Source organism: Acanthochromis polyacanthus, chromosome 2, assembly GCF_021347895.1.
Source record: "Acanthochromis polyacanthus isolate Apoly-LR-REF ecotype Palm Island chromosome 2, KAUST_Apoly_ChrSc, whole genome shotgun sequence".
NCBI classification, from domain to species: domain Eukaryota; kingdom Metazoa; phylum Chordata; class Actinopteri; family Pomacentridae; genus Acanthochromis; species Acanthochromis polyacanthus.
The window spans coordinates 15,415,668-15,427,965 of NC_067114.1; the positions used below are offsets into that span (position 1 = coordinate 15,415,668).

The 12,298-nt window shown below is 41.1% G+C and overlaps 1 protein-coding gene across 1 annotated transcript in view; it reads right to left on the reverse strand.

Annotated features, from left to right (window-relative positions):
• LOC110949783 (CUB and sushi domain-containing protein 1) overlaps nt 1-12,298 on the reverse strand; it is a 329,068-nt gene that overhangs the window by 35,994 nt on the left and 280,776 nt on the right. The window contains 5 exon segments of the mRNA XM_051944856.1: nt 3-188; nt 6,085-6,261; nt 7,828-8,016; nt 10,806-10,979; nt 11,190-11,363. Of these exon segments, the coding sequence (XP_051800816.1) occupies nt 3-188; nt 6,085-6,261; nt 7,828-8,016; nt 10,806-10,979; nt 11,190-11,363 (900 nt within the window).

The following is a 12,298-nucleotide window of genomic DNA, read 5'->3' on the forward strand; positions in this document are numbered from 1 at the left end:
ACCTTGACAGACAGGCTGCGTGCCGCTCCAGGTGCCGTTGTGAAGGCAGGTCCTCTCGGCCGAGCCAATCAGATTATATCCTGCCTCGCAGCTAAAACGCAGAAGGCTCTTGGTTTTAAACTCTTCTCCTCCCAAACGGGCACCGTGGGGAGGCATCCCTGGGTCTCCACAGATTCCAGCACTTCCACCTATCGCGAGAAAGGAGACATAAAGTTAATGTACCGAATGCACCACCAGCCGACACATGCACACCACTGAAACAACCAATGACCCCCAAGCAGCCCTGAAGACACAAGCACAGAGGCACACAAAATCACACCAATTTGCACGGAACATCCAAGTACACTTGGCAAAGCTAATGTGAATCAGCAGTTGCCTTCATTTAATATCCATTAGTCTCTGAATAGATTTTGGTGATTTTATTGGAGCTAAAAATGAAAACACATGGTAAAGAGGATGCTTTCCACTAGAACCACTGTAAAAAATATATGCATAGATTCATTCCAGAGGTCAACAACATCAACTAAAATTCATTTATGCTGCAGAAACTGCAAGAGCACAGTGACACACACACACACACAAACACACACTCCAAGACACGCAAACTTTGTACAACTGTACAACTTTGCATTTAGGCTACACCAAATTGTTCTAGCATTAAAAGCACTGAGCGTGTCACAATTTTAGCAGCTTAAATTCCATCGGTAGGGATTTGTGAGTTTAACAGGGTACAGCTCCAAATGCACCGCCTTGCATCCCAATGAGGTCTTCAGCTGCAGGATGGATTCTGCCCTGCTGAGTGTTCTGTTTTGAGGCCAGCAGAGTAAGCTTATTGCATTTCAGCTGTTGAGATAGTTGACGCTGAGTCTGGAAATGATCAGCTGTAGTGTTGTGGGATCTGCATAAGCCTACTGTAGAGCACCACTTACAACCCGAGTAGTAAACCAGGACTTCTCCACCTCCTTATTCCACATATTATGTCTTACACATGCAGCTCAAGCCAGGTTGTATAATGAACAGTGCAGGTACATATAGTGTAGTATATATAGTGTAGACTAGGAAGGCAATATAATATCCATTTTATTGCACAAAAAACACCAAACAATTTATAATTTAATAGTAGGTTTATTTTAACTGTAAGAGACAGAATATCAACCAAAAAATCTAGACAAACACATTGTCTAACAGTTAGAAATCAATTTCCAATTGACAGACGTCAAACTTCTTGTAGTTGGTCACTAGCTTTGCACACATCTCAGGAGGTATTTTAGACCACTCCTCTTTGTAGATTCTCTTCAAATGCTTAAGATGCCCAGGCTGTTTCCTAGAATTGTGAAACTTCAGTTCCTTCCATAGATTTTTTTATGAGATTAAAGTCTGAAGACTTGCAAGGCTACTGCATGACCTTAATGTACTTGTTCTTGAGCTACTCCTTTGTTGATTTGGCCACGTGCTTTGGGTCATTGTTTTGCTGTAAGACTCACCCACGACCCATTTTCAGTGCCCTGGCTGAGGGAAGGAAGTTATTGCTAAAGATTTCTCTGTCCATGGCCTTATTCATTGCTCCCTCCATACTGTGTAGTTGTCCTGTACCCTTGGCAGAGAAAGAGCTTCGAAACATAATGATTCCACCTCCATGCTTAACTGTGGGGATGGTGTTCTTGGGGGTCATCGTCAGTACTCTTCTGTCTCCAAACATGAGTCGAATTGAGGTCAAAGAGCTCAATTTGGGTCTCATCTGACCAAATCATGTTCTCCTAAGCCTCCTGAATATCGTTCAAATGTTCACTGGCAAACTTCAAAGTGGCCTGCACATGCAATTTCTTGAGCAGGGGACCTTGCAGGCACTACAGGATTTCAAACCATTATGAAGCAGTGTGTTGCCAATGGTTTTCTCGGTGTCTGTAGTCCCAGCTGCCTGGAGCTCATGAACAAGTTAATCCCATATAGTTCTGGGACTATCCCTGACATTTCTGATAACCAGCGAGACTGCACAAGGTAGATCTTCAGACTCAGGGCGGTTGAATGTTGTCTTTTCTTTCTTCCATTTGTGAATGATTGCATGGACAGTTGTCACCTTCTCACCAAGTTTCTCACTAATAGTCTTTTAGCCCATCCTAGCCCTTTGAAGATCTACAAACTTGTGGTGAAGTTAGAGATGGAAAGTGTGATTCTTTGGACATGCATCTTTTACACATGTACATGTAAGCAGTTCAGATTATTAGTTTCTAAAGATAATGGGCTAATGGAATGGGAAAAGTTTTCTCCTTATATCCTATTTTTCGGGAGTCATAAGGAGGATATGTGCAAGGAAGGGAAGCATAGAATTTTTTGGGTTTTGGTAAGCTAGACTGTATGGAGTAAGATTACTGTCAAAAGTATTCATCCACGATTCTAACCATTCGTATTCGTAATGTTAAACATTTGTATGTTAATAAAAATTTGTACACAAAATTCTGCTGTCATATGCATGAGTTTGATAAATTAAGGGTTAGGATTGTTTTTACGAGTATGAACCTAAAAGTTGTGAGTGCAACTCTAATTTCTACGACTACGAAGTCTTCCCTGTGAGGACGAATTCAAGTTTATGGGTACGAGTAGAAAAATACTGGAATGACGTCACATAGGTCACAGGGGAAGGTAATCGAACACCGATTGCTCCAAACGCGCATGCGCCATTTATAAAGAGTAGACGCCGGGTGGACCTATCGGGGCAGGTGACGCCTCACAGGTCAAGTAAATAACACATCCAACTTCTTGTAATTTATTTATTTCATGAAACTGTATTGTTTTAATTGATATACAGTTTATGGACGAAAGACGGTACTGCTTAGCTTGCACGCTAACGAGCCGGGCCGGTGACACATTAGCCTTCTAATGCAAGGAGGCTTAATAACAAAACAAACATAATGTGAGATTATGAATCGTGGCAATTGGCGTATGAATCAGCCTAAATTGCTGTAAATTAAGTCCAGTTTTAGTTCTTTGCAAACTCAGACACGTGCATTAGTTTAGTTTACAATGAATCTGGCGGAGTTCGGTAAAGTTGGAAAGATATTCACAGATTCGGACTTCCGGCATCAATAACTCATGAGATATATGTTGTCAAAACATGAACGATGCCTCTTTCAAATCGTTGTAAGGTAGACAATGTGCTACAAGGCCAATTTTATCAAAAGTCGCTGTATTTCAAGCTACAGAAATAACATTGGCGTCTATGAGCAGCCGGCGGTGCAACGAGTGAACAGGGACCGTCTGCAAATAGCAAAACCGCTGCAACAGCGAAAAGAGACACTACACATATATTCAATAACTTCACTGTAGAGCCACCAAAATCACTGGAGCCATGAATGGGCTCTTGCTGGTCAAACTAGAGTTGTAGTATGACCAGCCGCAGCCGATTCATGGCTCCAGTGATTTTAGTGGCTCTACAGGGTACAAGAGTAAAGTTATTGAATAAATGTGTAGTGTCTCTTTTCGCTGTTGCAGCGGTTTTGCTATTTGCAGACGGTCCCTGTTCACTCGTTGCACCGCCGGCTGCTCATAGACGCCAATGTTATTTCTGTAGCTTGAAATACAGCGACTTTTGATAAAATTGGCCTTGTAGCACATTGTCTACCTTACAACGATTTGAAAGAGGCATCGTTCATGTTTTGACAACATATATCTCATGAGTTATTGATGCCGGAAGTCCGAATCTGTGAATATCTTTCCAACTTTACCGAACTCTGCCAGATTCACTGTAAACTAAACTAATGCACGTGTCTGAGTTTGCAAAGAACTAAAACTGGACTTAATTTACAGCAATTTAGGCTGTACAATGGGCTGATTCATACGCCAATTGCCACGATTCATAATCTCAAATTATGTTTGTTTTGTTATTAAGCCTCCTTAGCCTCCTCATTAGCCTCCTTGCATTAGAAGGCTAATGTGTTACCGGCCCGGCTCGTTAGCGTGCAAGCTAAGCAGTACCGTCTTTCGTCCATAAACTGTATATCAATTAAAACAGTACAGTTTCATGAAATAAATAAATTACAAGAAGTTGGATGTGTTATTTACTTGACCTGTGAGGCGTCACCTGCCCCGGTAGGTCCACCGGGTCCACCCGGCGTCTACTCTTTATAAATGGCGCATGCGCGTTTGGAGCAATCGGTGTTCGATTACCTTCCCCTGTGACCTATGTGACGTCATTCCAGTATTTTTCTACTCGTACCCATAAACTTGAATTCGTCCTCACAGGGAAGACTTCGTAGTCGTAGAAATTAGAGTTGCACTCACAACTTTTAGGTTCATACTCGTAAAAACAATCCTAACCCTTAATTTATCAAACGCATGCATATGACAGCAGAATTTTGTGTACAAATTTTTTATTAACATACAAATGTTTAACATTACGAATACGAATGGTTAGAATCGTGGATGAATACTTTTGACAGTAATCTTACTCCATAGACTGTAGGTAATTATGATCAAAGGTATAAACAGCTTGCTGCAGTATGCCCCTTATTAAATTGATTAACTGATTTTAAATTATAATGTCTGTTCTGGTATGTCATTTATGTCTATAGTTGTGATCATCTGGTCTTGGAGCACAATCCAGCATAGCTAGATTTAGACCTCATTGCTGTTGTATGAACTAGAAAAATAATATCAGTAGAAAAAGAAAGAATATCTTTCAATCATAGTATGTAGAGGTCTAACTGGCAGTCTACCACTGTCATTATCAACACGTTAGCACATGACATCTCCATTGATCTAAAATCAAAAGCAAATCCAGCTGAAGAGTATTTCTGAAACCCACAAGGACCATTTCTGTCAAAAATTTGTTCCTGTCAGTTCCAGTTAGTACCTGTTACTTTCATACAGCACACTTTATGCTACAGGTGACATTTCACAGTAGGTTACGCTAAAGCAAAAGAGAGACATCTTCATACGGACTTGCCTGTGTGGAACAGCTCACTTAAATAATGCCAGATAGGATGATACTAATTTTTGACTTGTGTGTCAGTTTTATCCTAGAAAAAGAAACTAGGCAAAAACTCTCAATTTAAAATTTTTATTTACCTGTGGTCCTCAGCCAACATCACCATTAAAATATTTTTTGTCTTTAGTTATTTGACAGTTATTCTTGAACCAATCAGTACCCATGGAGAGTATCACCATTGCTATTCCAGGAAAATCCCATTGACCTCAGTATCCCAATAGTGAGAGGGGAAATTCCCTTTGTCCTAAAACAGAAACTGATTTTAACACTCATGCCTTGATGCTTTATTATTGACCTTATGAGCTCTGCAGTAGGTCTATTTATTGGCACTGAATGATGTTATTATATTTGTTTTTTACTTGTTCTCATGATATTTATCACTGCCTGGGTTGCAGCTGGTCAAAGAAGACTAAAAGTGTCTTACATACTACAAAAATGAAATGTAAGATTACTGACCATCACCATGAAAATAGTTTAATATTTATGACTTGACTATTTATTTGTTAAATAATTACAATACTAGCCTTTTTTGTGAGTTGAATAAAGAGACTACATCTGTAATATCATCATACAGTCTTGTGATGGGTGGTGATAATTAAGCTGAATGTTGAATAAGAAACCTACATCTAAGCAGCTTATACACAAAGGAACAATGACAATGATAAGCCTAATAATTACACATTCATATAGCCTGCAGTGTTTTTGCAACTTTCTTTCCTGCTTTGGCTGCTGAGACTATGTTGCTCATAGTCTTTACTGAGTGTAAAATCTTCAACTTTCTCTCACATTAATTAGCGACATTATAGCTTACTCTTTGTTTGTAAATTATGACACGCTTGTGACAGCAGACGTGTTTGTGATCAATCAGCTGTTGCCAACTCTGCCTCTTTTATGTGAAGGCGCTCATAGCCAGGTTCAAAATTACTGGGTCGTTTTACTGGGTAACCTGGGTAGTGTCGATCTCAGGACTATCACTGTGTATGTAGACAGCCAGCATGTCTCCTGTTTTGCACAGCTAGAAATACCTCAACTCTGATACTCTAATAACTGGAAGCCACATCAATTAAGACATGTAGCTTCATCAGCCAGTTTGCATTTACCTGTGCAGTAGGGCGGCGCTCCACTCCAGGTGCCATCCTCCTGACAGTGGCGAGTGGCATTGCCCACCAGCACACCACCAGGCAGACAGGAGTACTGCAGCACTGAACCGTACGTCCAGCTGTGGGTTCCAGATACGACTGCATTGGGGGGTACGCCGGGGTCACCGCAGGAAATGGCTTCAGAGACATCAAGAGATTGAAAGAGAGTGAGAAAGGTTTACTGTGTGTGTGTGTGTGTTTGTATGTGTGTGTGATTTTGTGTCCAACTATAGATTCCAGATACTGCATTAGATGGTGCAGTTGGGTCACAGCAGGAGACAGCTTGAAGGAGGAGATGGCAGCAGGAGAAAGGGTGGGATTAACAGAAGTGTTTGTTGTTCTTGTGTGTGTGTTTGTGTCAAAGCACACTAACAGGGAACAGAGAAAGAAAGACGGGAAGATTAAATGTGGGAAGCAAGAGAGAGGTACGCTCTGCAACAAACGTTCAGCTGGAAACAAACAGTGTGGTTGTGTGGTATGCTCCTTAACCATGTCGTGTGTCTTTCGCAGCTGTACAATATGAATTGTACATATACAGATAATTGAACTTGCTTTGCTTACACTGTATGGCAGCATACAGTCATGCCAGTGAAGCTCCCTTGTATTGAGTTTAATTGAGTTGCCCGAGAGACCAAGAGAAAGGGAGAGAGGGGGCAAAAACCAATAACTCATCTCAAATTAAATTCACTATAGCTAGAAAACATAGAAAGAATCTCTGCGTCTCGTCTCTCTTAAAGACTAGTAGAAATCGTTTCACAGTGTCAAAGCAAACAGACATCTGTAAAATAAATCTACTAATTTTTTTTCTTCAATTTTGGAGAAATCTATGTTTTTCAGAGCTCAGGTTTCTGGAGGACACAGATATGAGGCTGCTCTCGATTTTCTATTTCTGCCAAATGACTTGTCCTCCGATATCTCCCCTTAGCCCCAAATTGTATTACTCCATCCCCTCCTTGCCCCTCCGCCATCACCCCTCTCCCCCAATTTTCCGATAAGACCTTGTTTCTCGAATGTAATGCTCGATGCACAGACGCAGGAGCCTTGCCAGTGTCTGCCCTCTTTTTCCCTCTCTGTCTGATTCCTCATCTCTGCCTCTCCGCTACTGTGTCCTTGTTCTAAGGTTCTGATCGCCTCTTTGCGCTTCTCTCTTCATCTGTGCATCACCCTCCTTCTCTCTATCGCTCTCCAGTTTAATCTCTATGTTTCTATCAGCCATGGTAGCTCCCTAACAAGAACACCTATTGCCTTAAGAGACAGATGCTCACCTTTTTTTTTCTTCCTGTACACACATATACACAAACATACCCAACCCTTTAAACCCCTTCCCTTCATTCTCTTGCCCATTTTTGCGATTACTTCCCTCTCATTTTCTCCCTTGAGCCCTCGACTATTCTCTCAGTTTCTCATTCGGTCCCCATCTTTCTCCCAGTGGATCTTCAAGCCATTTCATTCCTCTAATGGCTTTTCCTGACATATAATAAGAAAAATAAATAGAAATCCACCTGCCTGCATACTTTTTTTTGTTGACATGTTTTCGCAGAAATTCAAGAAGTTACTTGCTCACAACAGGACAAAGATTTTCATCATAGGCCTATGAATGCCTTTCTGTCTCTGCCTCTTTCTCATTTGTCTTCTAAGCCTGCATTGCCTCCGTTTGTCTCAATTCAGATAGTTCTCGAGCTTCCTATATTTGCCCATCCATACCAAGGCAGCGAGGGGTCGGTCGGTCCCACAGTCCATCATGCTGGCATGTGAGGAGCGCAGAGCCCAGAAGGTAGAAGCCTCGTTTGCAGTGGATTGCCACAGTAACGCCATAGCTGAAGACTTCTGGGTAATGTAGGCCAGATTGGCGCACACCATTCTCCACATGGCCGGGGTCGGAACAGTTCATGACTGCACAAGAGAGAAGAAGAAGAAGAAAAACTCATTTAAAGTAGTATTAATATACATGCATGTTGCAGGAGAAGAGAAGAAAGACTACTCAGGTGAAAATAACAGAACATTCACAACGGCTAAAACAACAACTGCAAAATGTAAAACTGTGCTCTCTCTTTACAGCTTTTCCCGCTGAATCAACAAGACACGGCTCTCTTACAGGTCGCCATGTCTATTAACATCATGTTTAACAGAATGTGTCGGTACATTATACCCCATGCCATACTTGTGTGTAAATTTATATGTGTAGCTATCCATATGTTTAATCATCGTGTCCTCTTTGTACGTATCCATATGTTAATTCACAAAGTGGTGCTGCACAGTGCATCGGTGGTTAGCACTGTTGTCTCACAGCTAGAATATCCCTGGTTCGCATCCTGGCCTGTGAGTGTGTTTGTTTCTTGAGTGTGTTAGCCCTGTGATAGACTGGTGACCAGCCCCCATGCAACTCTAATGAGGATTAATCGGCATATAGATAATGGATGGATGGAAATTCACTGTCAGATAGATAGATAGATGGATAGATGGATACAGACAGACAGACAGACAGACATACGTAGTTACATCATGCTTGGTATATCCTTTTAGTTTTGTTTTTGTTTTGTTGTTGTTCTCTTTGTTTATGTAAAGCGACCTTGGGTTTGTGAAAGGCGCTATATAAATTGAACATATTATTATTATTATATTGTCTCAATTAGATCTTTATAATTATATCTTATTTTTTTTAGCCTTAGTGTGCTTTTGTAATTCTTGTCCTGCACCTTTCATGCCTTATCTGTATCTAGCTGCTGTAAAATGTGAATTATCTTATCTTATGGAATTTGTTTATTCACAGCTACCTTTATTATAGAAACTCACCTGTACGATTGGAAGTTATTACAAATTAAGCTTTTGGACATTCATCAGTGGATTGTTAGCAAAAAAGGATGCAAAATAGTGCACAAATTACTTGAGTGGAAAAAAATCCCAAACAGCTCAACGTTATGGGCCCGAACCTTAGTGGAACACCCAGCATACTACAGGATGGGGTTGGGTAGTAAATCCTGTGTTACAAATTCAGATTGTCCTTGTTGCTCTGCTCTTCACTAAACTGCTCTTTTGTCACACCCTGCTCTGTTTTCTGGGGTTCTTTGTTCTCTACCGTCGCCTATGGTCCCCTTTACTCTTTCTTTTCTCTCCTTGGATGGCTGTCCAATAGGAGTGGAGTTTGATTTTCCACGTCACAGGGGAGACTGACATTCACTCAAATTCAGGTCCATGGAGGAGATGATGGCTGTGTGTGCGTGTGTGTCTGTGTGTGCGTGTGTGTTGGACACCCTTTGGGAACAAAGAAAGTTTCAGTCTCATAATTGACAGCTGCTGCTGCGAGCGAGAGCGGGAGAGAGAGAGGGTGTGGGAGACAAAAAAGAAAATGGGTGAGATGGAGAAAGCAAGCAAGCGAGGACGAGTCCCTTCAATGGGAAACCCATGTGGGCGACTACATTGTATCGATCTGTGCTCATGACTGTGCAAAAGGCCCCTGTGCGTGTTTTAGTATATCACAACGGTTACACTACCAGAGGTCTGGGGAGGTTTGTGGTGTAACGATCACGCATGGTTAGCAGAGGATAAGAACGTGTCTCTGGACATGTACCCAGCTGTCTGTAAGTGTGTGTGTGCACATATGAATCTATTAGTTTATTTAGAGAAAGCCACGTACACACACAAGACTGACTGTACAGCTCAGTGTGTGTTTACGCTACAATTATTCAGTTCTCAGTTTTACAGTCAGCTGGCAGCAGATTCAGCCAAAAATGATTCAGTTCACATAATGCTTGAAGCCAATTTAGCCAACAAATGCTGAATTCATCCTAAAAACGCAGGAAAACCTTTTTGGTTTGAACAACTTTGAAATACATTGTGCTGTTGTGGCCGTCATTACGATCTTTGATCGTGATTTTATTTGCCAGCTGCCAAAATCTGAGGAGAAGTCAGTAAAACTAAGTGAACTCGATCAAATTATTTCAAAGTTAAAAACAACAGTGAAGACACACAACCTGGTCTCACGGGGATTCGTGAAACTGTCACGTAAGTTTTAGTTTCGGTTTCGTGCGCACCAACACGATTTCGTCATGTTTTTCGTGCCGCTCACCACGAAATGTTTTTCGCTGTGGTAATCACATCTGAAAGTGGTTTATACCGGCGGATTCACGACGATCTAAGCTGTCCATCGGCGTATACTGCTTGTGTGATCACGTTTGCGGCCGCCGGCCATTCTTGAAATTCCTATGCAAATTGGTAAGTGTACCACCGGCTTATGGTTAGGTTATGGTTAGGTTATGGTTAGGATTATGGTTAGGGTTATGTTTAGGGACGATGTCATGCAAAATATAGCGTTGGATTCGCCGCGGTTTTACATTAAAAATATAATATACACATTCTTTTGAAATACGTTCTGAGTGCCTCGAAAAGTCCGCCGTTTAAAATACATTGGTGTGCATTTCGTGGTGAGCGGCACGAAAAACATGACGAAATCGTGTTGGTGCGCACGAAGCCGAAACAAAAATTTACGTGACAGTTTCACGAATCCTCGTGAGATCGGGCTGAGACACAAGAAGTGTCCACTACAGTCAGCCACCACAATGAAAAAACATGACTACTTTTTCTCATTGTCATTCTCTCTCCATCCTATTTTACTCAGAATGAAGAATTTACAGGAATAAAAGTGTATACGTCTGTAACTGTATGCTAATAAATGTGATTGTGACCTTTGCAGACAGGCAGAGGGCTGCTCCACTGTCCGTTGAGTCGGCATTGAGCACGAGCGTTCCCACTGAGGATGTAGCCTCTGTTGCAGGTGAAGTTGACCACATCATTGAGGTTAAACTCGCTGCCATTGGTCCGTCCATTGGCTGGGTTGCCTGGATGACCACAAGTGATAGCTGAGGGAGTAGAGAGAGAGAGAGAGTAGAGACGTACGGTGAGAAATGTGAGGTGGAAAAAGTCTCATATGCAGCATTGTGTTTTTTGTTTTTTTCGATTTGATGTTTTGCGAATTTTACTTATATACGGAAATATTTTAGCTTTTTACGTTTAATAAAAGAGCAATAAATCATCAGACACTACATATACTGGTTTCTTGAAGTACTTACGGACGCAGACAGGCGTTGTTCCAGACCACCGATGGTCTTGCTGACAGATTCTGACTGATGTGCCAATTAGCCGATATCCTAACATGCACTGGTACACCACGGTGTCACGGTAACTAGAGCCATCTCCGCTAATGTGGCCATTGACAATAGGATCTGGAGAGTCACAGTGACCAGCTAGAAGAGGCAAAAATGACAGATTAATACAGCATGATGAAAACCACAATAAACACACTTTGGGCTTTAATGCCAGTGAAGATGGTTCAGTGGTCCCTGAAAATACAATTTCAAAACAAACACTCGGTCAATATCCCAACAATTAGACTGCCAAATGATAAATAGGAGCTGTTTCAATATTTAGACTTCTATGTCTGGCGAGTGAATTCTTCAGTGCATCTGCAGATCAATGGTCTTTAGTCCTGGTCATGCAGCAATGACAGATATACAAAAGGTTTGCTAAAATCAGTGCATTTAAACGATTTCTCTGGGTTCTCTAAGGGACTTTAAAGGACCACATCCCGTCATTATTTCTGAAACTTGAATATTTGAATCGCAGGACACATCTTGAAAGCTGCATTCGATACCATTTCAACTATTAACAGATCAGTCACCTGTTTCACAGTCAATCCCTCCCTTCATGTTTCTGTGTCGTATGAAGTCATTCACCAGTCATTTATGATGTATTTCGGTATTTAATGTAGTTGTCTTCTCAAATGATTTTAGACACTTTCTTGAATAGTATTGCTGTAAAAAAGGCACCTATAAGACTTTTCTCAACATCAAATCATTTTACCAGATATCTAATTTTATAAAACGTCTCCGACGCACCAGATGTAAAAGATCTTTATCTCAAATACCAAAACTGTTTACAGCAATAGGATTCAAGGTTTCAGTAGTGTTTGAAGTTTCTTCAAATTCAAATTGTGATTTATCCTTCATCTATTTATGTTCCACAGCAAAATGTGCAAAAGCACAATATTTCAAACAATATAAGTCTATATTTATATATACATTAGGGCTGAAACAATTCCTCGAGTTATTCGAGGAGTAATTCGATTACTAAGATTCCTCAAGGCAAAATTGTCTGAGTCAAGGCTTCGTTTAATTAAAGT